Source organism: Perna viridis, chromosome 2 (assembly GCF_037379345.1).
Source record: "Perna viridis isolate PV_CMFRI_1.1 ecotype Kerala chromosome 2, ASM3737934v1, whole genome shotgun sequence".
Lineage (NCBI taxonomy): Eukaryota > Metazoa > Mollusca > Bivalvia > Mytilida > Mytilidae > Perna > Perna viridis.
Genome location: NC_142446.1, coordinates 16,770,537 through 16,796,010, shown reverse-complemented (window position 1 = coordinate 16,796,010; position 25,474 = coordinate 16,770,537). Strand labels below are relative to the sequence as shown.

The 25,474-nt window shown below is 31.6% G+C and overlaps 1 protein-coding gene across 3 annotated transcripts; it reads right to left on the bottom strand.

The window, feature by feature from the left end:
- Nucleotides 1-1,926: 1,926 nt before the first annotated feature.
- LOC148623846 (5'-3' exonuclease PLD3-like) lies at nucleotides 1,927-25,380 on the bottom strand. Of its 3 annotated transcripts, none has more exons than XM_088566060.1 (10): nucleotides 25,276-25,367; nucleotides 17,736-17,970; nucleotides 16,893-17,076; nucleotides 16,382-16,499; nucleotides 13,209-13,342; nucleotides 11,932-12,132; nucleotides 8,048-8,187; nucleotides 7,700-7,871; nucleotides 5,496-5,598; nucleotides 1,927-5,257 (listed from the first exon to the last, which is right to left on the bottom strand). In XM_088566060.1, exons 2-10 carry the CDS (start codon nucleotides 17,957-17,959, stop codon nucleotides 5,067-5,069), a joined length of 1,467 nt encoding a protein of 488 aa, XP_088422186.1. In that variant the 5' UTR covers nucleotides 17,960-17,970; nucleotides 25,276-25,367; the 3' UTR covers nucleotides 1,927-5,066. The 3 variants fall into 3 exon arrangements, with proteins under 3 accessions (XP_088422186.1, XP_088422187.1, XP_088422188.1); XM_088566061.1 differs by having other exon boundaries at nucleotides 4,992-5,257; nucleotides 25,306-25,380; XM_088566062.1 differs by lacking the exon at nucleotides 25,276-25,367 and adding an exon at nucleotides 25,194-25,214 and having other exon boundaries at nucleotides 4,992-5,257.
- Nucleotides 25,381-25,474: the final 94 nt, after the last annotated feature.

Sequence of the window (25,474 nt, the reverse complement as noted above, 5' to 3'; positions counted from 1 at the left end):
CATGAAAACTGATTTATTCAGCGGGTCATAGTTTTCTTTTCCTAGTTTGTCTACCCCGGACTTGACTTTTTATGAGCAACTCGGCGGGTGTTTCTAGAAAAGCAGAGGACGCTTACGCTACCGATGCACCTGGTCCATGCTCCCAGTTTTTAGTGGAGTCCGAGTTGCTCATTTGCTTTTGTTACTTTGTACGTACGATTTTAGTTACTTTATGTTCTTTGTTGTGTATGTCTGTTTTCCATGTGTGGTCTTTGTCCCTGGATTACATTCTTTTGATTATCGCTATAACCTTGCTTCCCTTGATTACTCTTTCAAGGATTTAAATATGGATGCTATATGTAAATCCTAGATTATTTTAAATCCAATTTTGGTTCCGTAAAACGTTTCATTTAGATAAAATAATTTATGTTTTGTATGGGAAATTATAACTCTTCTACTTATGTAAACAAAAATTGTATTTATTTGTAAACCTATATTTTCATATAAAATTTTAATTAAAATCTCCTCATATAGTCTAATTACTGAATATTTATTTAAAAATTCCATGGATAAAAAGAATTTTATTTGCATGCTTCATGCTGGGATCGTCAGGCCATAATACGGAAAACCTGACCGCAAACCATAGTGGTGCAACGTGTTGGGGAAAAATGCCACGTACCTCGCACTTTAAAAAACCCTACTGTGGTATTCTATCGGAGTAGGAACCATTGGGCTCCGCCACAGGAGGCTTAATTGCTCGACCCTACCCACAGCACCCTATTTCCAGTGGCAATCAAAAATTTGTCGACCCCATTATCCTTGTGTCCCATCCCATTTTTCATTTCATCATCATCTCATGTTCATTTTATCAACCATTTCGTGTTCATCGCCTAATTACAGCTGAAATATTGCTGTTCGGGCGTTAAAAACCTTAATAATTAATCAATCAATCTTATATGCACTTCCTTACAGCACGCCGTATCTATATTTATTCCAATTTGCAGATATCTGAGTTAGTAGATATCTTCTATTTTTTACTAGATATCATATATAAACTATTTGTGGCATATTATAAAGTCCATGTGACATCTTATAAAAGATATGAGATTTTTTATTTAAATTTGTTCATAATATATTTGATATAGTTTATAAGATAACGGGTACGTATTAACACCTCAAAGGCCGGTCTTAGTGCCTATGACCACAAAAGTAGCACTAAGACCCATAAGATTACATTTTTCCGAAGTAAAAGTACCAGGCGCGGATCCAAGGACAGGCGTGCCGGGCGTAGGCCCCCCTAAAGTAGTAAGAAAAAAAATTTCACAAGCTTTATCCCATAATATTTTTGCCTCGCTTTGTATGGCATTTAATTCAATTAACGTCCCCTCCCCAAACTCAAATCCTGGATCCGCCCCGAGTACAACCATTGGAAAGATTATTTAAAATGCATTTAAAATACACTGTATATTTATAGCAGATGCAGCATTGGGGTATACTACTGCCTTGCATGTAATACTGTCATGTTACACAAATATCTTCAATATATGCAACTGCAATAAATAAGTTTGTGTTGGAACAAGAATAACCTAAAGTATGTACTTATGATAACATATACTGCTATAAAAATTTATACTAAATTTTTGTCAAATTTCTTCATAAAATAAGGTCCAATTCTTCAATATGTATATAAACAAAGTGCAAAGTTAAGGTTTGTGGTTACACAAAGTAGGTACCATCCATGATAAAAGTGAGAGAAAATGGCTAAGCTTAACATACTAAAAATGTGAAAATAACTTCTCCATAATAGGAGGTGCACATCTTTAACATGTTTAGTAATACTGTGCAAAGTTTATTTATTCAATACTTATTCATTTACAGATTACACGAAGCATGACAGACAGACAGACTCAAGCTTTGGTGATACAGGTAATTAACAGACAAGTGAAACACTTGAAGCACATCAATTTAATATAATAAATATATAAACTATAGTTAATAAATGCAATAGAAAAAATACAAATAAACAATTGAAATAATTTTACCATTGCATTAAATGAGACAGATTGTTTGTTTGTTGGGGTTTAACGTCCGAGCAGCAATATTTCAGCTATATTCAGACGATGAACATGAAATTGGTGATAAAATGAACATGAAATGATGATGAAATGAAAAAGGGATGGGACACAAGGACACCCGGACCTGCACGGGGCAAAAAATGAATGTCCATTACATCACTGTAATATTTTCATGATCACAAAAATTTTAATTGTTTCAAGATAATACCAACAACATAAAATTAGGACACAACTTATTTTCGTACCATTAAACAACTTTGATATAACTAGAAATACAGTGAGCCAGCTCAAGAAGAGAATATCACCACTTAAAAAGACTAAAATTCTAAACCCATAATGTGGAGTTTCTCCTGTTGGAAGCATTGGACAACAAGTATACACTTGATAATCATCTACATATTGGAACATATGAAGCCTGAACTTCATATAAAATTTCAAACAAGAGGCTCTCAGGAGCCTGAATCGCTCACCTTGTTAAAATTTGTCTTTCAAGGGCAAAAAATTTAACAAGGTGTTGTCCAACAATTTTGACTCAAGAAGACTTGGGTAGGACTATCATAAGGATCATTTCGGCGATAAAAAGTTTCTTTCTATTATAGTTATCAAGATATTGGCTGAAAACTGTAAAAAAAAACTGCCATTTTTCATCTTTCAAAGGCAGTAACTCTTACAAGAAGTCACCTGACAACTTTGATCCCTGAAGACTTTTGAAGGCCTTATAATAAAGGTCATTTCAGCTATAGAAATAATTTTGCTAAACCTAACAGTTTGGGAGATATATGCGAAAAACTACTGTCTGACCCCTTTGTTCTATTTTTAGTAACAGCGGCCACGTTTTTTCAATGGATTAAAATTCCCCACATCAGTTCTATGCAGGAAACCCCAAAGAACATTCATACCAAGTTTAGTTCCTATTGGTCAAGTAGTGACAGAGAAGATTTTTGAAAGTTGACATTAAAAACAACAAAAAAGTCAAAAAAGGGCAATAACTCAAACATGGCTTAACAGATTAAAATAAAAGCTTGACCACAGTTAGATCTCATCATGATGAACACTTTCACCCTGTCAGAATTTGGCTAAACCTAACTGTTTTGGAGACATGTAAAAAACTACTGTCTGACCCCTGTTCTATTTTTAGTAACAGGGGCCATGTTTTCAATGGATCAAAAAATCCCCACATCATTTCTATGCAGGATACCCCAAGGAAAATTCATACCACATTTGGTTTCAATTAATCAAGTAGTGTCAGAGGAGATGATTTTTGAAAGAAATAACATCAAAAATAGCGAAAAAAACATTGAAAAAGGGTAATATTCGAACATGGCTTAACAGATTAAAATGAAAATTTTACCACAGATAGATCTTATCATGCTAAACACTTGGCTAAACCTATTGGTTCTGGAGATGTATGTGAAAAAAACTACTGTCGGACTCCTATGTTCTAGTTTTAGTAATAGTGGCCATGTTTTTTGACGGACCAAAAATCTTCACGTCAATTATATGCAGGATACCCCAAGGAACATTCATACTCACTTTAATTCCAATTGGTCCAGTAGTATTAGAAAAGAAGATTTTTGAAAGAAATAAGATTAAAACAGCAAAAAAGGGCAACAAATCCAACATGGCTTAACAGATTAAAATGAAAATTTAACCACAGATAGATCTCATCATGCTGAACATTTTAACCCATCAGAATGTGGCTAAAATCTAACGGTTTTGGAGATATATGCAAAAAACTACTATCTGACCCCTATGTTCCATTTTTAGTACCAGCTGCCATGTTTTTTGACGGATAAAAATCCCCACAACAGTTCTATGCAGGATACCTCAAGGAACATGCATACAAAGTTTGATTCCTATTGGTCAGGTAGTGTCAGAGGAACAGATTTTTGAAAGTAATAACATTAAAAATAGAAAAAAAAAACATAAAAAAAGGGCAATAACTCCAACATGGCTTAATGGATTAAAATGAAAATTTGACCACAGATAGATCTCATCATGCTGAACACTTTTATCTTGTCAGAATGTAGCTTAACCTAATGGTTTTGGAGATGCATGTGAAAAACTACTGTCTGACCTCTATGTTTTTTTTTGGGTAACGGTAGCCATGTTTTTTTGACAGATCAAAAATCAGCACATCAATTCTATGCAGGATACCCAAAGAAACATTCATGCCATGTTTGGTTCCATTGGTCAAGTAGTCTCAGAGGAGAAGAGTTTTGAAAAATTGTAAACGACAATGGATGCCAAGTGATGGCAATAGTTCAAATGGCCTTTGGCCAGGTGAGCTAAAAAGAGCAGATCTGAATGCAGAAATGATTATTGCTAAGTGAAAGTATAGCATATGTAGACTGACAAAGTATCATTTGTTTGGTGGATTTTTCATCACCATGAATCACTTTACCTGTGTCTGAGTTTTATGTGGACTGATACTTAAGTGGCTTAGTAAGAGTTGTTCTTATAGGAGGTTTTAACCTGTAAAACCATTTAGTTGGATTATTTTCCTTTGCACACATCAGACAACCACACACAGCCTAACTTTCCTATAAAAATTCATGGTTTTGCACTTACAAGATTGGTGTGAACATACGAAAGTGCATACAGACTGGATGATTCCTTTACATCCCCAAAACTTTATTTTCAATGGGTACAGTTACATTATATATGAATTTTGATACTGACACCTGAATTACTGACAAATACTATATCAGAATGTGTAAAACTATGAATGACTATGGCTGCAACATATCATTCCTAGTGTTGGACTGATAACTACTTAAAAGAGATATAAATATAAAAGATTAACAAATTCCTTTTCTTACAAAGAACAGACTTTGTTTCTTGCATTGTTAAGTTTCAATGAACATTTAGCATCAAATATTTTCTATTATTCAAACTTTGATCAATCTGATTGTTGAACAGAACAGACATCATGGATCTCAGGTCAATCTGATTTTTTTTATTGATTAAAGCAAATGTATGCTTTTGGTTCTAGTTATACAATATTCTTATTTACAGTTCTTCATGTTTAATAGTAAAGTTAAAATGGTCTATATTTGTAGCATATCTAGAATCCCAGTCTCTGTAGAATATCTCCTGCAACTGTAGACGAACATTACCAGGAGTTCCTGTGACATTCTGATTAACTACTAGTCCTATACCTCCAGTGTCTATAAAGTAATCCCCAGACCAATTGGATGTACCTGCAAAATGTCAATTGATACCATAACAATTTTTCAGTGAGATATTCAGAAAATCAACACAGTTAACCTGAAAAAAAAATAAAAACCTTTTTCTAGGGTAATACCTTAAACAACATTCAACTATTGAATTTATACATGTATAAATTTTATCTTTTTGTTTTATATTGGAAAAAAAAAATATGTTCTTTATAAAAATGTTAAAACATAGATCCATAATATCTTATGATAAAGTATATACCAATATAGGCTGTCTGATCAGTCACCATGTATTTATTGTGGTTCACTCTGGCAAATGGAATTTTTCTCTGACTCTCAGAAAAGGCTGGTACAACAAACATCCTCTGTTAATATAATTTTAGATCAGCCAAGATTCAAAATTTATTAAACAAAGGTGTAGGAGCATTAGGCTATGAATATGACAAAAAAATATTAACTTTGTTGCAATAACAAAGGAATTATTCAAAACATAGTAAAATAAATCAGTATTATGGAAAATTAATTTGTTGTGGCCTTAGTTTATTCAAATGGCATTACAATAGTGGAACTTTTATATGTCATTTAAAAAATGCTAAGAATTGTAAATTTAGTAGTTTTTAGGACATATTTACATCCAGACAGATGTGTACAAACCAAAGAAAAATCTTTATATTTTCATATCAGATAAACTATGTAAGAATGAATGTTTTAATTACCAAATATAAAGTTGTTTCTTGGGTCCTTATGTTTTCTTGTGAATTCAAGTGTCTAAGCTCTTAAATCACACTTTTAACACTTAGCAATTAATTTTCAGTTGTATTTTAGGCCAAAAAGTCACAAATTTCAGTATTCTGTTTAATCTGAAGTAAAAAGGCCTGATTTTACATATTAATAATTAAATAATTGTAATGCAAAGCCAGAAATTCATCTGCCTGGTAAAGCAAATTATTCTGTGACATAGGACACTAAAAGTCAAATGTTTTATAGACTTTCCTCAGAACTAAGGTGATAATTATTTGAATATGAAAGAGGGGCTAGCAGTTGTCAAAATTAAGAAAATGAACAAACATTCTGACAGTATTGCTGATGCAATACAGTGTCCCCTTTCAGCCTTTGAACTCATTGCCTTTATGAGATTTTTTTTATATATGTTAACTAACAATGGTGTTATTTTTTAACAATTAAGAGAAAATAACTCTTGAACAGCAAAAGCAAATTCCATCAAAATCAAACCTGTGCTTCATTTTACAGTAGATAATAACATTTTTGCATTACTGAAAGCTGTATAAAGACATTCTCTTTCTATCACCTGGAAAGTTGAAAAAAACTTCGTTATTATGAATTAAAGGGCAAATAACTCTAGAATGACAGCAGCAATTTGCATCAAAATGATGAAACATAAAATTTTATGTAATTTTCCATGTCAAAGGGCCATAAGTTCCATATAAACCATTTTGCCACAATAATATTTAAATTTAATTTGTAACTTGTCATGAAAAGACTAGCTAATAAATATGAAATCAATTAGATGAGGCATTACAAAGAAAAGTCTGGAAAACATTAAATTTCATGAAATTTTCTATGTCCAAGGGCCATATCTTCTGTAAAAATCATTCAACCATAACATCAATCGAACTTAACTTGTAACTTTTCATGATAAGACTATATACCAAATATGAAATCAATTGGATGAGGCATTACAAAAAAAAGTCCAGAAAACCAAGTGTGACTGACGGACGGACGGAGTGCAAATCTAAGTCCCCTTCGGCATTTGCCAAAAGGGGACAAAAATAAAACACTTCAATGGGGACAGCTTGAAATAAACAGAGGTTGAACCCTGTATAGATTGGGCAAGTGTGGACACACAAGTCAAGCTTGATATAGCTATGAATTTTAAAAAGATTAAATAATTCACACAGAATAAGAGTTTGACCAGAATCAAGGTGACCCTTTATTCCTAAGGGGTTTAAGTCGCAACCTGAAAATCAATGCCAGTCTTCCTTTTGTGCTATAGCTCCTTGTGATACATTTGTAAAGAGATTTTGGGAGTCGTACAAAAATAAAAAGAAAAAATTAGTGTATAAAATGTCAAAATAATATTCAAAGTTTTCAAGGCATCATGTAACAAGTAGATTAAGGTACAAATGGTCAGAAAATAATACATCCTTTTAAAAAAAGGCAGATGAAGATTTGACCCTGTGACCATTGACCAATGCACTTGAAAAAAGATAGCATTGGCAAGGAGAAAACACAGAAATACTCATATTGCTAATAATAAAGATTACACAAAAGGTTAGTTGAAATTTATTACCATGCATGTTATAGCAAAGACTTGAATGATTGCATTAAGACATTAAAAGAAATATTAAATTCAATGAATTTCTGTATGAATCCACCATCAACCAGATTTTTCAAATTCTTATATATAGATATGGATACATGTACTAATCAAATATGATTACACACCACTTCTATATTGGTATAAACACCATAATCAGAATACTTCAAGATATTCAGAGATTTGAGGTAAAGCTGCATATCTTTCCAAGTATTGTTCCAGTAACTGATTAACAGCTTTACTGAAACCTTTCTGTCAAAGGCAGCTCTACGTAGAGCATCATCAATAACTGGCCAATATCTACAAATATAAACGTATCATAAATATGAACAGAAAACAAAGACAAATGTAGCTTTAAGTACCATGTTATTAATAATCTCTTTGATTACCTGATTTGTCAAACATAGAATTCTTAAAAATAACTGGTATCTGATTCAGCCTTATTTTATCAGTTATCAAATCATATAAAGACTTACTTCCTTCGTCTAGAAAACTGTGTTGTTGGGAAATAATCCATTACAGCTACATATACAAACTTCTTTGCTTTGTTTATTGTATCAACAATAGCATCGATGTCAACAGTTCTTCCAGTAGGACAAAATGGTGGTGGTGAACTCTAAAAAAGGCAGAATCAATTCATAAACTAAATATGTAACAACAAACATTAAGGAACTGACGAACACCTTAATAATAAAATGCTTTGTCAAGTGCAGAATGATATGACTACAGAGGTTAAACTCTGAACAGTTGGGGCAAGTATGGACCCACCAATCAAGCTTAATACAGTGCTGAATTTGGATCATGATTAAATGTCCAACATAGGATAAGAATACAAGGTGATACTTATTCGTAAAATTCAACTCAGCCTTCCTTTGGTGGTACAGCACCTTGTGATATATTTTCATAAAGTTCCATTCAGTTTTACTGAAGTTAATGTCCTGAAACCAGGAAAATTTTGTTTTTAGCCCTTTATGTCTCCCAATTCTTTCATGGATATGGTAACCACTCCAAAAATCATTCCTATCCTAACTTTGGTAGTATGAGCTTGCTTTTGGCCCCTTTTTCTGAACAGTAAGGGTTATAACTCTAGAAATCACCCAAAACCGTCCTTTTGTGGTATAGAAACTTATGGTAAAACTTCATAGAGATCCATACACTCTCGCACAAGTTAGTTATTGTCTAGATATCATGAAAATGCTTGTTTGGCCCCTAATTTACTAAACAGTGTGAGCAATAACCCCCAAAACTGAACCACACCGTCTTTTTTTTTTGTAATTTGGCACCTGGTGGTATAATATCCAAGAGATCCATATGCCTATACTTAAGTTGTATACTTTAATTTTCATGAAATACTTGTTTTTTTTTCCTTTAAGGCCCCTTAAATCCATAAACCCCAAAAATAAATACCAACCTTCTTCTTTTTGTAGTTAGGAACCTTGTAGAACAATTTCATAGAAATCAGTTTGCTTCTTCTTGAGATGCATATTTTAATTTCAGCCATTTTGTTGTAAAATTTGATCGAGGTCTGCTAACTAATACCCATGTTATGGAAAGAAAATCAATTGTCTAGGGAGAATGCCAACGCTGACAGCACACAACTTTATTATGACCACAAAACTAAACTAGATTGTTGATGTCTCCCAGCCTATAAACCATATAGGAAACCCCAGGAACCTGAATCACTTATTTGGATCATTTTTTTTCTTTCAAGCGCAATCCCTGATGAACTCAAACAAGAGGCTCCCAGGAACCTGAATCACTCATCTGGTTAAATTTTTGCTTTTTAAGGGTAATAACTCTAACATGGAGTTGTCAGACAATTTTGACTCCATTTGATTCATTGGACACACTTGTAAGCCTTATAATAAAGATCATTTCAGCAATTGAAAGCTATTGGCTAAACCTAACAGATTTGGAGATGTATGCAAAATTCTGCTGTCTGACCCTATTGTTCTATTATTAGACATGGCAGCCATGTCATTTCGTTAAGGATACCCTATAAAACAAAAATTCTGTAGAGAAGTTTCTAAGGAGAAGATTTTTTAAAGTAATAACATCATACATTTTAACCCATGTCAGATTTTGGTTAAACCTAACCGTTTTTGAGATATATGCAAAAATCTGCTGTCTGACCCCAATGTTCGATTTTCAGTAACAGCGGCCATGCTTTATAACAGATCAAAAATCCAAACGGTCATTTTGTTATGGATGCCCTTTAAAACAAAAATATCAACTTTAATTGAATTCTGTAGAGCAGTTTCTGAGGAGAAGATTTTTTTAAAGTAATAACATCATAAACAGAAAAAAAAACATCCAAAAAGGGCAATTACTCCAACATGGGTCAACAAATTTTCAACAAAATTTAACCACAGATAGATCTCTTCATGCTGAATAATTTTACCCCGACTCAGATTTTGGTTACAGCTAACCGTTTTGGAGATATATGCAAAAATCTGCTGTCTGACCCCAATGTTCAATTTTTAGTAACAGCGGCCATACTTTATAACAGAACAAAAATCCAAACGGTCATTTTGTTAAGGATGCCCTTTAAAACAGAAAAACCAACTTTCATTGAATTCTGCACTGTAACCTCGATGTTCAATTTTTAGTAACGGCCTTCATGTTTTTCAACGGATCAAAAATCCTCACATCAGTTCTATGCACAATACCCCAAGAAACATTCATACCAAGTTTGGTTTCAATTGGTCACATGGTGTCAGAGCAGATTTTTGAAAGAAATAACATGCAAAATAGCAAAAAAAATCTCGAAAAAGGGCAATAACTCCAACATGGCTTAATATATCAAAATGAAAATTTGACCACAGATAGATCTCATCATGCAGAACACTTTTACCCAGTCAGAATTTAGCTAAACCTAATACTTTAGGAGATATATGCGAAAAACTACTGTCTGACCCCTATGTCCTATTTTTAATAACGGCGGCCATGTTTTTTGACAGATCAAAAATCCCCACCACAGTTCTATGCACAATACCCCAAGAAACATTCATACCAAGTTTGGTTCATATCGGTCAAGTAGTTTCAGAGAAGAAGAGTTTTGAAAAGTTGTTAACGACGACGACGGACACCAAGTGATGGCAATAGCTCACATGGCCTTTGGCCAGGTGAGCTAAATAGGAGTTATCCAACAGGGCAGATTTCTACCTAGAGAGCTATTTAAACTACTTAGTAGACTACCAAGATTTGTATTGAAATTGGAACTGGTCCTTTTCGACTAGCTGTAAAACATAATTTGTTGTCTCCTTGTTTTCTTTAGACCATTTCACCCTCCATTATTATTGAAATTTTATAAACAATTTAAACAATTTTAAATCACAGGACAATTTTAAAGGGAAATCATAGTGAAAAAAAAACAAGTTTCATAGTCTTCCAATCAATGACAAATTACTAGTTTTTTATATATTTTTTTTAGATTGAAAAAACATAAGTTAATTTATATTTTTTTAATTTTTTTAAAAAGGTTATGTAGACTCTCAGTGTTATTGTTAAATGAAAAGAGAAGACAAATGTAAAGGAAATAGTGTTGTTTTATTTCTTTCTGTATACTCATTCTTCCGTTCCTGAATTTTTCCTGTACTTTGTAGGTTTTTTTTCCATATTGACTTTTCACTAAGCCTTTCTGTTAAAGAACTTATTTACACTTAGACAATGCTCAATGATAAATTAAACACTACATGTTTTTGACCAACCCTGTTTTGGAACTCAGATTTCCACTCTGATTGTAACTGAACTTTTTAGTTACTTTTTACCTCCTTTATTTTAAGCTATTAAATATGTCATACTGTGTGAAGGCTATAGATAAAAAAAAAATAGAGGAAATTAACATTGTTTAAGTATTGCACATTGAATTTATTGGACACTTACAAAATTGGAATGAGAATTTGTGTTTATAAATGATGTGAAGGTACATACAGTAGATTAGAATCCCACTTCTAAACCATGTCAGGTTAGATGGTGAAATCTTTGAAAATAAAAAAAAAATTATTTAAAATATAAAAAGAAGGTATGCATTTCTGGTTCCAATTTTAATTTTTATTTTTTTTTTCAACCGACGGACCAAATTCCTTCCAGTCAAAAATCTGTAAACCTATACATTAAAAAACTGTGGCCTAACTTTCCTTTAAAACTTAATCAAAATCCCTTGAGTATTTAAATGAGATACCCCCTCCACATATTTCCAAAATTCAGTCATAGCAATTAATTCAGTATGTTGAAAATATATTTTGCAAAAAACAAAGTGAAAGCAGTTTTTAATACTCATCTAAATAAAATAAAGGTTTTAATTAAAATTTCATTCCATAAATCTCAAATTTAAATATTGAACATGCCACATACTTACAGACAAGTATGTTGTAGCTGATGTACCATTAAATTGAATCTGCATAGAAGTGTTACTATTTATATCTGTTCTAAATTTAGAAGGCCATGAAGATGGAATGGTTGCCTTTGGTGTTGCTAAATACCAGTACACATCAAACAATTTTCCCATATCTTCAGCCATACATGGACAATTGTACAAAACTGCTCCAAGTTCCTTTACCTGGAAATAGAGTAATATTTTAAGATTTTTTTTTTGTGATCATACAAAAGAAAATGCTAAAATGTTAGAATTACATGTATTACCCATTACATTTTTAATAATTCAACTACAAATAAAATGATTCGCAGGACTTGTTAAAGAGGTAAACCCTGATCAGTTTGGACACGAATATGGACACATCATTTATAAGTTAACAAACCTCTGATTTCAGATAGTAATAAAACATAGGACACAGAAAAAGATTTTGACCACAATATAAGTTGTCAAAGAACCTTAAAATTTGCAATTAGACACAAGTTATTTGAAAAAAATTTCATCTCTTACTGCTTTAGCCCTTTATTTCTCAAAGGTTTGGGGCATAGCACTTTAAATCCATCAAAACCTTCCCTGTGTAGTACAATTTCAGAAAATATTAACTTTTTGGGTGGTATAAAACTTTATCTGGTACAATTTGACATCAAAACGAGATAATATACATTTACAGGAAGTTGATATTGGACAACAACCAAAACTGCCTACAACATATTTCAACTTGATCCATCCAACGGAGATAATTGCAATGAAATTAAGATAGACAGAATTATGGACAGACAAGTTGACTCCAATAAACCATCCACTTGTTATGTGACGATATTATTTATAGCATTATTGTTTCTTTTTCTGTATACTTACTGGAGACATACCCTACTTGTGTACCTGATCCTTATTCCCAGTTTTGTTTTTGTAAAATTCAGGTTTCAAAATGGTCATTTTGTTTTTAATTCACGCCTGTGTTTTCTTTGTTTTAGATAGTGTCTTTACAAATGATTTAGCTAATTTCATTTAAAATAACAGTAATGTACTTTTAGTCATAGAATCAAATGATAAAAATTCTCTTATCTTTGAGTTTTTGTCAAATTTTTTATTTCAGATAACCTGATGGGTAAAAATTTTATTTAATGAAAGATATGAGCAAAAAATTTAATTGGAGATTTTTTTCTGAAACAGTGCTGAGATGAGCCAATAATATATTGTAGACAGTCACCGAGCAAGTTGTCAACTATAACCGTTTATTGAAGAACTTCTATGTTAAATACCTGAGTGTATGACCTCCAGTCTAAATTAGCACTCCCAACATAGAAATGTTTTCTGTCTATAAGCCACATCTTAGTGTGAAGTATACCATCTCCCATTAGCCTCTGCATGTCAAGTGTCCTAACTTCAGCATTGGCTTAAAAAAACAAATGTTATACACTTCAGGCTTTTCTGTAGAATTTTTTTATTGCATCATAAAATATTAGTATGTAAATATCAACACTGCAATTTTCATTTTACATTTATTAAACAAATTACCAGTACATTACAATGTCCTTCACCAGTATTTCTTTTTATTACCATAAAATTATACCTGACATATACCAGGTAACAAAATTTCAGAAATCCCATATCAGCTGAGAAGTGATAAGTCAGTATGTTGAAAAAAGATAAAACAAAAAATAAAAAGCTTCATGGAGCACAGAATGACACAACTGCAGTGGTAGAACCCTGAGCAGCTGGGGCAAGTGTGGACACAATATTAGTTTTTGACACACTTAAGCATAAGGACTTTCAATTCATTATGGACACAAAAACTGGTTTTGACACTATACTGCACAAAATTTGAAATTCAAACACAAATTTTCAAAGATAACATGATGTAAAATAACACTGTAATAAAAAAATTGTATTTCCTATATAATTTAAAACTGGTATTTTTTTTTTTATAAATGTTTAAACCGAATGCTAATCTTTCATACTGACATCAAAGATACACAAACCAGTAAACTTTTAGAATAGTTCATACTGACACTGTCTCATGTGGAAGAATTTTATGTAAAAACAAAATTTTCGTAAAAATAATTTTTTACAAAAATACAGTAATTTTAACCAGAAACCCACAACAAATCCTACATTTTTAATATTGGAGATTCTAAATTTTTCATAGATTTGTGGGATTTCCCCCTAATGTGGGAGGGTTAAACGGTATGGATATGATCTGTCAATAGTTAAACAGTAACCAACTTCACAAACATAAGTTTACAAAATTTTGTTTCATTTCATCTTTTTCAATTACATTAAAAAATTCTTCTTTAGAAAATGATTTTTACATGTACATAAATTTAAAAAAAAAATAGATACTTCTTATCAATTTCAATTTTACCATCAATTTTGGTTAAAATTATAAAATTAGTGCACCTTTATTTCGGTTTATCAATAATAAAAAATATTGATGAAAGGATGAAGAATAGAATATGCTTAATTCATTTAATGCTTCTTGACACATATTGTACTAACTAAATTTCATTACTGCAAATTTATTACTTAATAACTCAGACCTAAAAAGAGGTCCCTAAAATCTTCATTTGCTTTCAAGTCTTGATATTCATTTCATTTTCAATGATAGAATATTATTAAGCTGAATAATTGCCTGAAACATATTTACTGATTTTAAAAGAAATTCTATTTGATATTAAAGGAACTATATATCGACTATATTCTGCAAAGTGTTCAGAAAAAGTAGGTAAGTTCCTGAGATAAACCAGTGACATAAGGTATTTCATTCTGAGGATTCAAAAAACCCAAAAAGTCGATTTTTTTGGGTGTGGCCCCTTTGACCCTTATAACTCAAATCTGTAAGAGGAATCTGAAATCTGATTGAAAAATGCAGCCAGGGATTTTCATAAAGAATCCATGAATTTTTTTTTTTTTTTTTAAATCAGGCAAAAAATTGAAAAATTTCCATTTTTTTGGGGTGTGGCCCTTTTAACCCCTTATAACTTGAAAACTAAAGAGATATCTGAAATCTGATTGAAAAGTGCAGGCAGAGATTTTCATAAGGAATCCAATGAAAAAAATATATATTGGATTAAAAAAAAAACTAGAGGCTCTAGAGATTGAATCGCTCACCAGGAGAACTTGAAATCATATGATGATATCATTTAATCATTTAAAGCTTGAAATGGCCTCTGGCAGGCATCTTGTTTAATCAAGCAGAACCAAAATTTACAGCTAAATGAAAAAGACCAGTACCAATTTCAATAATATGAAGGTGACCTTTTAACGGTCCCGAAGAAACATTAATAAAAACAAATTTTTTGTCAGCTTTTATTTGATATGTTATACCTTCAAGTATGGTATATTTTGTAATATATATTTGCCCTAAAGCATTATACCAATTGTCATGGTCTGATATGTCTATTGGCCGAAATGTCCGGCATTCACAAAGAATTATTGGTTTTCATGGTCCAAAATGTCTTTGGGTCGTATTGTCCAGCACTGGTTAACATTATGATTCTTAAAATTTGCGAAACATCTTAAAAGATTTCTTTTATTGTATTTAGTTTTACTACATTATGTTTCATTTAGTAAAGTTTAATTATGTTTTTATTACGATTTGATTCATTTTATCGAATTGTTTCGTTTCAATTCTTTCTTTTATCGATTATTTTCGTTTTCTTTGGGTTCGTTTTCGTTTCGCAATTTTTATGACCTGAGAATTATGGGTAATATTGATGACATAATTTTCAAAAACATCCGGAAGCAATACTGCAGACTATAAGGCCGATCTTGGAAAAACTATGATTTGATTTGTATTTAATTATCGAAACTAGCAAATATTTTCCAAGACTGGTTTGGAGCTCAATCGCACATACACAAGTATATGCAAATGAAGCTGCCATTATGCGGTTTTTCAGATCCTGAAAATGCAGGTACAAACCCGATATTGATGCTTTTTCTTGCCATAAGTATACAGAACTAAGTTGATAATACAACCATAAACGGGAGCGTACTAATATATGTAGTCTAGTGAGTAATTCAATTAGCTCTCTAGGTAGAAATCTGCCCTATATTATACCAGTGTGTCCTACTTAACTACTTCAGAACACCGGTGTGATCTTTTTGGACCCTGCCTTTTTAGCTAATAAATAAAATTAAATAAAGCTGTTCTGTTTAACCTCACCCGTATGGAAGTTGGATTAAATTTGTATATTTATGTCACCATATGTGTTAAATGTGTGTATTTATATAATTGATTTCAATTAGATAACCTCTCAACCATTAAATCATCGTGTAAATGTTTTTAAATGAGTGTTTTGTCTCAAAGCCACAGGGAAAGAAAAGAGACAGTGCGGAGGTGCTAAAGGCGGCATATACTGTTTGACGATATGAAGATGTCATATTAGAAAATGCAACTAACTCAATCAGACTTAAATTATTTTTTTTTACTTACCATTTTTAGCAAGAGATTCTGTGTTTTCATTTGTACCATTTGGTGTGTTTTGAACAATCTTTATCTTAATATTCCTATCCCTTCCAGCTGATGTTAGAGTTTTCAAAATAGATTCACCCTAAAATACAAAGGATTAGTAATTTACTTATTTAACTGTTGGTAAACACAAATTATTCACTTATATAAGAAAAAATAATAGCTAGGAATGGCAATGTTTTTTCTAGTTCATCAGGTAACCTTCAGAGAGACCAAGTACTGAATACTAAATTCTTAAACTTGCAAGTGTCACATATATTGCAAGTCTCAACAAGATATTTTTGCAGATCATTAACACAAAATTGAAATACATGTCAAAAACTGTAATTTTATTAATTTGATTGTTCACTATGATCAGGGCTTTACTGCCTAACTGCTTTACACTCTGAATAGCTAAATGATTTTAAGTTACTTCTATTTCATCTGAGGCCTGGATATTTTTAATAGATAAATTGTAGAATACAATGTAGTTCACCTGCCAAGAAGAGTTGTCATGATATGGAATATCATGTCCATTTAATGTCCAATAATATGATGCTATTTCTATAGTCTCTTTAGCATTTGCCATCAAACTCATCAGTCCATTATAAGTGGAGGAATGAAGAGGGGATTCAGCCTTGAATGTCAGATTCTCTGGAATACTCTCCACTAAGTTCAATCTGTAAATTCAAGTAAATATCAAACCTCACAAAACAGTTGATGTATGAAACACTCTATGTACCATCTCATACGGCTATGTTCTTAAATCAACAAAAATGCTCAGACACATAACCATGCAGTACTATTCTGTGATATACAAACAAAAGTTTCATATCTGATGATGCCTCTGGTTAATCTATGTGAGCTTATCAGTCTATGCATTGCATACAATTGTAACCAGTGCTTTACCTTTTAATTTGGCTGTACACATGTATAATGAAAAGGTTATGATACAAAAATTATTGCACTTGTCCATTCTGTACTAAAAACCTGTATTCAGTGTAATATTAACTCTTATATTTGTACATATAACTGTTTAAAGTAATATTTTATGTGTCAAGTTTTAAGCAAAAATTTGTTAAATCCATTTCCCCCCAAAAAAATTCTACATTTTGTATGCTCCAGCTGCCTCAATTTTTTATCTTAGGCAATGGTTGTGATATAAAAGGTAGTATGCTATATTTACTGTGACATCAACAAAAAAACAGAATCATGTCAGTTCTGAACATTATGGATAACTATGGATGTAGGACCAGATCTACATGCATAGACACTGATATGCAAGATTTCTACCTCATTATGTAACAGTTTATCATATTAATAAAATATATATACTTACATACAAGGATCAGAACATGACGGCCCCTTCAGCTGAGTAGGTTTAGTGACTGAAGTGTCATTGTCTGTCTCATAAAATAACCCAAAATACACTCCTAAGGCACATGATATTGCAACTACTAGAATGATCCCAGTTACTAAAGCTGTGACTAAATAACATGTTTTCTTCCTGGCAGCTGTGTATCTTTCATGATACTCAAACAGGATTTCTTTATCCGAGTTCATCACTAAAATTTCTAAAACAATATTCTACAATTATAATTACTGGGTACACTTAGTTTGTCTTGTTTGCTAAAAAATCATTACTTCACATTCTATATGAACTGATGTGTCCTTTAAATACTTACATAAGAAAGCAATATAGGCACTCATCAAGTTATTCATTTTTCTTTAAGTGTTTGGTTTACTAAAACAAATGTTGGTATTGCATTAGGAAATAAATTCATTACAATGACAATTAGACAAACAAGACACAATAAAATTTTATCCCTCAATGCATGAATACACACAGCTATAAATGATAATTTAAATATTATTTTCTGAAATATGGTTACATGTTCATGCATAACCCAATCCTGAAACATGAAACAAAGCTGCTTCAATCTTTTACTAAATAGTTAAAGTTAACTTATACTACATTTTCCAATTAAGAACATACATCTGACTTTAAATCCTGTAAGTTGCCGACAAGACACAAATATTCCAACCTGCAGTACAATGATTCAAGTTCAAGAGGCAAAACTCCATCAAAAATCAAGGGACAAGAACAAATCTCAAACTCTATATATAACTCATCAATAAACCACAGCATACTAAAAATCGATTTAATATGTCTATGCGTCTAGAAAAAAGTCCAGAAAACTCTTCACAACAGTAATTTTTCTATGTAAAAGGGGCACAACTCCATAAAAAAATTAACAAACTGGAATAGAATTCAAATTTGATCTGTAACTCATCAATATACCTCAGCGTACAAAAATCAATTAAAAAAATCACAAGGTGTTTAGATAAAAAGTCTAAAAAACTGGTTGTTGCAAAAGGATTGTATGACTGAATGATGGATAAGGGTAAAACTATATGCCTACTACTTTGTGGCCGGGGTGTAAAAAAATGTCCACATTATCAACATTTATTAAAATCCTTTGTGTTGACAATGAAATGTTATACAGTAGGGAAAAGTTTTTTGAATATCAACATTTATCAAACACTTGATAAAAGTTCCTCATTATTATATTTTTAATACAGTAGTTTCTATATAATTAGTTTATCTGATAACACTACTACTTACTAATGCTTTCCTGCATCAATAACAAGAGGCTCTCAAGAGCCTGAATCACTCACCTGGTTTAATACCTTTAAAAAGTGGAATACATACAAAAACTAAGAGACTTTCAAGACCCATAACCCGAAAAAGTGTCAACAGATTTTTCTTAAATTTGCACAAAAAATAGATATTGAAATACCTTATTTTGGTGTGTATTATGCATATATTTTTACATAGCAATCATTTCCAGAGCATGGGGGTGCGTACTATGCATCAATTTATAAGAGCTGGCCATGAATAAAAGATTTTCGTACAAGAAAAAAGATTGTGTATTAAATGCAAACAAACCAGAATGAAATGTTACTGAAAGAAAGTTTATCTAAACACCAAATACATCTTTCAGTATTGAATTTTATATGATATTTTCTTTAAATCATGTTTAAATGTATTTATTAATTACATTAACGACAAAGGTTGCACAATATCTCTTTCTTACAAAACACTGTTCGAAATAAAATGAAACAACTAAAAACCAATCAAAGTGCTAATAGCACTTGCGGTTTTTGATACTTGTGAAAATTGTAACACGAACAAAATTTCAAAGATCATATGATGTTAAATCAAATTGTGATCACACATTGCATTTAAAATTCTATTAAGAACTGTTCTTTTTTAATATGTATAAACTGAAAGTCAATCTATACTACTGATCCAACTTCACATTTACAAGGTTTTGGTTCATTTCACCTTTTTCCCCAATTTTCTATCTATCCTAAAGTTAATGTGCATTTACATTCAAAAGTTATATTAACAAAGTATTTATCCTACATAACAATTATACTTAAATAAAACTAATATCTGCTTCAGAAAATAATCACAAGATTTTCAAAATTTGTACACTGTAATCAATTTTAATTTTCCCGCCAATTTTACTTGGTTAAAATCACTGCTCTTCACTTCCTGTTAAAATATTAGTGATAGGAAGGATAATTTGACTTATAAGCGTGTTGAAATGAAAATATTAAACACATTTAATCCTTCCAGACATATTAATGCAAGAAATAAATTCCCAAATGTAAATATATTACTAAATATCTTTCAAGGCCAAAAAGGAGTCCCTCAAATCTTGAGTTGATATGAAGACTAGATTTATTTGCATAAATAATAGAATATTATTGAGCTGATAAATTGCAGGAAACATATTTACTTGTTATAAAAGAGGTATTGATTGATATAAAAGGAATTACATTTGGACTATATTTTTGTGTATGTCGTGTTCAGAAATAGTAGAAATAGTAAGTTCCTGTGATAGACCAGTGACATAAGGTATTTTGATCCTGAAGGATCAAAAACCCCAAAAGTCTTTTTTTGTCAAACCATCCTTATTGAATGCTTTTACAGTTGAAAATGGTTATGTTGAAACTTATGTTGATTGTTTCTAACAGTTTTCTTCCTTAAAAGTACATTTTAAAATAAAAAAACACAAAATTTGAGTTACAACCCAAACCAGAAATGTCTGATTTTCCTGACTTTGATTTTTGCAAAATCTACAAAATTCTACTGCAATCTATGTCTAAAAAACACTTTTTTTCACACATTTTGACCTTCAAAGTTGTACTGCATACAATACATAAATGCATATTATACACACCAAAATATGGTACTGAAGATTTTATAAATTTACAATGATCATCAATCTGCTATCTAAATAATAAGCAAAAACCGATAAAATCATCAAAAATAACATTTTTAAGGCCCTAATTCAAACAATAATCTACTGATTTTTCTGAAATTTGCACCATTGATGGATCTTGTCACTATATTGATAATACAGATTGAATTGTGAAGCAAGCTGTTTTACTTTTTAAATAAATAATTAAAAACTGGCCAAAAAAAAAAGGTGAAATCAGCATAAAAAGGACAAGAACTCTAAAAAAACGGTAAATTGAATATCTTGACCTTTTTTTTAGGGAAGTCAGGTCTTCTTGAGCTATGGAGCCTGCAATGTCTCAAATTACTTCTATATATTATGGTTTTTTGAGATATAAACAAAAATATATGGTGATACCCCTATCCCCATGTTCTTTATTTAGTAACAGCTATCACGTTTATTGGCCAAGGACCATAACAGATATCAATTTGGGAGTAGACATGTCAGGGATGATTGTCATCAAGTTTCATCAAATTCTGTTCAATGATTTCAGAGGAGAAGATTTTTAAAGAAAAATTATTAACAGATCTGGATGACAGACATCAAGTGATGACAAAAGATCACATGGCCTTTTAGGCCAGGTGAACTAAAAAGGGATGCATGAAAATTGATCTATTCTTAAGTAATAAGGGAGGGACTTGTATAAAGTATATCCATGTCTTGGTAATTAACATGTACCTTTCATCCATAATGAATCCTTCATAAACCAACATCTTCCCTCAATTTCACTGATATATTTATATAAAATCACTAGTAACTCCATTCAGTGCCTTATATGCTTATGTACATGTATGTATAAATCTGCATCACAAGCAGGAACAAAATAAATTACAAAAAATTAAATGTTTCCTGCAATTATAAAGGTCAGTCAAAGACAATGCTTGGCTCATAAAAAAAACATATTTAAGTGTGCATGAGTATTGCGAATAAAAGCTGGATGCATAGTGTCTGCATCATCAATGAAAAAAGTGTCACAAGTCTTAGTTGTGACAACTTGTCTTCCATATCATTTACTTTTTTGTAAATATAATAGGAGTTTAGTACTTATACTTTATTTAAAATTGGATATATGCAAATGTATGAGAGACAACTACAGACATCCTATAATAAAATGATGTTTTATATTACAGAGCAGATGGATGCGGAATTGCATACAATATGATGTATCAAAATGCTAAGTTGTCCAATTTGCTGACATAAGTTTAGAAATAACAAATTTTCATCATACAAATAGTATCACTTAATTTTTTTTATTAACTATTAATGACCCTGAATGATAGTGATTTTTTTTATTGATATGGTAAGTTAAGACATACTAATTGGTGAATAGGAAATACCATTTCACCAAAAGAATTCTCTTATCTGAACATACAGGTACATGTACATGTACTATAAATCAAATTCCCTGAAGGAAGCAAGCTTAAAGTAAGCCAGTGTACTTATATAAGAAAAACAAACTTACAGCAGCAAATGTTTTCATTATATCAATCCTTTAATAAAATCGTCCAATGAGTTTGACCTTTTAAAGTTATTTTTGATGTGAGCTTTTGACATTATCCAGGCAAAAAGAGAACTAAGCAAGTAAGCAATGACATCATTTATCAATAGCAAATTTCGGTCCAAATGAAATGCTTAGTACAAAAAATGGAAACTTTAGAAATCTCTGTGTGACATTAAAGGAAAATCAAGTGAACCAAGATAATCCAAGGGTAATGACTAGACAGGGAAAACAGAAAACAAAGAAAATGAAATAATCAAAATAACACATACAATTAAACAAAAGTAAATGAGCAACCCAGACCCCATTAAAAACTATGACTGGTAGGGTAACCATCCTCTGCATTTCTAGACACTCCCAGATTTGTTCATAAAATGTCATATCCAGGGTAGAGGAATGACTAACAAGAGGCTCCCAGGAGCCTGAATCGCTCACCTGGTTGAATTTTCGCCTTTTAAGGGCAATAACTCTAACAAGGAGTTGTCAGACAATTTTGACTCTATTTGATTCATTGGACACATTTGTAAGCCTTATAAAAAGGATCATTTCAGCAGTTGAAAGCTATTGGCTCAACCTAACAGATTTGGAGATGTATGCAAAAATCTACTGTCTGACCCCATTGTTCTATTTTTACAAATGGCAGCCATGTTTTTTCAGTGATCAAAAATCTGTCATTTCATTAAGGATACCCTATAAAACAAAAATGTAAACTTTCATTGAATTCTGTAGAGCAGTTTCTGAGGAGAAGTTTTTCAAAGTAATAATATCATAAACAGAAAAAAATGGCAATAACTCCAACATAGGTCAACAAATTTTCACAAAAATTTGACCACAGATAGATCTCTTCATGCTGAATAATTTTACCACATGTCAGATTTGGTTAAACCTAACCGTTTCGGAGATATATGCAAAAATCTGCTGTCTGACCCCAATGTTCAATTTTTAGTAACAGCGGCCATGCTTTTTAACAGATCAAAAATCCAATCATTCATTTTGTTAAAGATGCCCTTTAAAACAAAAATACCAACTTTCATTGAATTCTGTGAAGTAGTTTCTGAGGAGAAGATTTTTTAAAATAATAACATTAAAAACAGCAAAAAATGTCCAAAAAGGGCAATAACTCCAACACGGGTCAACAGATATTCACCATTTTTTGACCACAGATAGATCTCATCATGCTGAACACTTTTACCTCCATGTCAGAGTTTGGCTAAACCTAACAGTTTTGGAAATAAATGTGAAAAAATACTGTCTGACTCCTATGTTCTATTTTTAGTAATGGCGGCCATGTTTTTCAATGGATCAAAAATCCTCATATCATTTCTATCCACAATATCCCAAAAAACATTCATACCAAGTTTGGTTCCAATTGGTCAAGTGGTGTCAGAGGAAAAGAACTTTGAAAGAAATAACATTAAAAATAGCAAAAAAACGTTGAAAAGGGGCAATAAATCCAACATGGCTTAATAGATTAAAATGAAAATTTGACCACAGATAGATCTCATCATGCTGAACACTTTTACCCCAACAGAATTTGGCTAAACCTAACGGTGTTGGAGATATAAGCAAAAAACTATTGTCTGACCCCTACATTCTATTTTTAGTAATGACGGCCAGATTTTTCAACGGATCAAATCCCCACACCAGTTCTATGCAAGATACCCCAGGAACATTCATACCAAGTTTGGTTAAAATTGGTAAAGTAGTTTCAGAGGAGAAGAGTTTTGAAAAATTGTTAACGATGACGACAGACAACAATGGATACCAAGTGATGGCAATAGCTCACATGGCCTTCGGCCAGGTTAGCTAAAAAAGGGAAAAAATGATGCTGTCAACAAATTATGGATACACCATAATAATCCAAGAGTTCATTAAATGTTTTGAAAGAGATTTGATGGTACATTTAGCAGATCCAGCTATAAAGCACTGTTTGTATGGATTCTTATGGAGTTTTGGAATCCAGTACATAGACAGTGTATCACAAGATAGTAAGGATTTATAGTTTTTTGCTATTGCTTCTTTGGCAAGTGCTGTAGCAGTATACATGTAGATCTTATTGCTGCTATTATATTCTACATCTACCTCTAATAATAAGCACTGAATGTAATGCGTCTTGCAGACATAAACAATGTTATTTAAGGCTTTGTCTAAAGGAATGACAAGATATTTGTCATGCATAGTAGACAATGTTTCAACTACATTGGGGTCTATGAAAACTGATATACCACTGACACACATTATCCTCCTTAAAACTTTCATACGTTTAAAAATTAAAGACCTCACTGCCTTTACCCACTCTAACAGTGAATCAATGTCTTCTTGTTCTTTTTTTATCCATTTTCTTGCAAAGTCCTCCACATTATCCATAAGAATTTTAAAGTTATAATTCAAATTTATGGAGTGTGGTTCACATTACTTGGGACCTTTAGAAAGGACCTTATAGTGAGATTTGTTTTCTATGATGTTTAAATCTACTGTAAAGATGTGACCAAAAGGCCAATATTTGAATCGAGAGAGTTTTTGAAAAAACAGTAAGGTGGTTAGGCCTTGAACTCCTCAACCTCGAAGTCCTGCAATATTCTTTTATAATTGAAAATTTGGGATGCAATAGGTGAAGAACATGTACAGGAATATGAAATAATCAATACTGATTTTTCTTTGAAATACGGTAGAATTTTGTTGACGTTTTTGTGATGGAGGATGTAGTAGTGGAAGAAATGAACATTTAACTTAGTCCAGACCTTTAATATAAACTGGTTTAAAAAGTCTGTGGAAACCAATATCCAAAATGATGGCCACAAGTCTGTATAATGATGGGTAGGCTCAGTAACTGGATTGTCAAGACTTCTTTTGTAAAGGGAGTGAAGTAAAGTGAGAGGTATAGAGTCGAAGTAGAATTCCAGATGCAATTTTCGGCAAGTTGAAATCATTTCTAATTGCATTATAACTTATACACTTTGTTAAAAGAAAATTAATTTGAACATACATCTACATCTTGAATGGTTCCCATGCTGATGATATAGTTAATTATTACAGTTGTTAATTGTTATTTTGAAAAAAATTATTACCATAAGAACCATAGATCTGAACATATTTACTTTAACTTCAGCAGTGTCAGTGCTTACACAGGGGAGTTCAAATCATGTGCCTTCTGTAGGCCTGTTCGATTTTCTTTCTTTATTTTTGTAACATATAAATGAATTTAATTCTCTTGTGATGAAATCAATACTGTCTCAATATATAACAATTTGTATAATTTTACATTTT

Bases quoted from the DNA above. Each gene is read 5' to 3' on its own strand.
- LOC148623846 (XM_088566061.1), bottom strand. From the start codon at position 17,959: ATGAACTCGGATAAAGAAATCCTGTTTGAGTATCATGAAAGATACACA. The intron at 7,872-8,047 runs GTAAGTCTTTAT...TTATATTTGTAG, and splicing joins CAGTTTTCTAGACGAAGGAA to ATATTGGCCAGTTATTGATG. The intron at 5,258-5,495 runs GTATATACTTTA...GACATTTTGCAG, and splicing joins TGATCAGACAGCCTATATTG to GTACATCCAATTGGTCTGGG.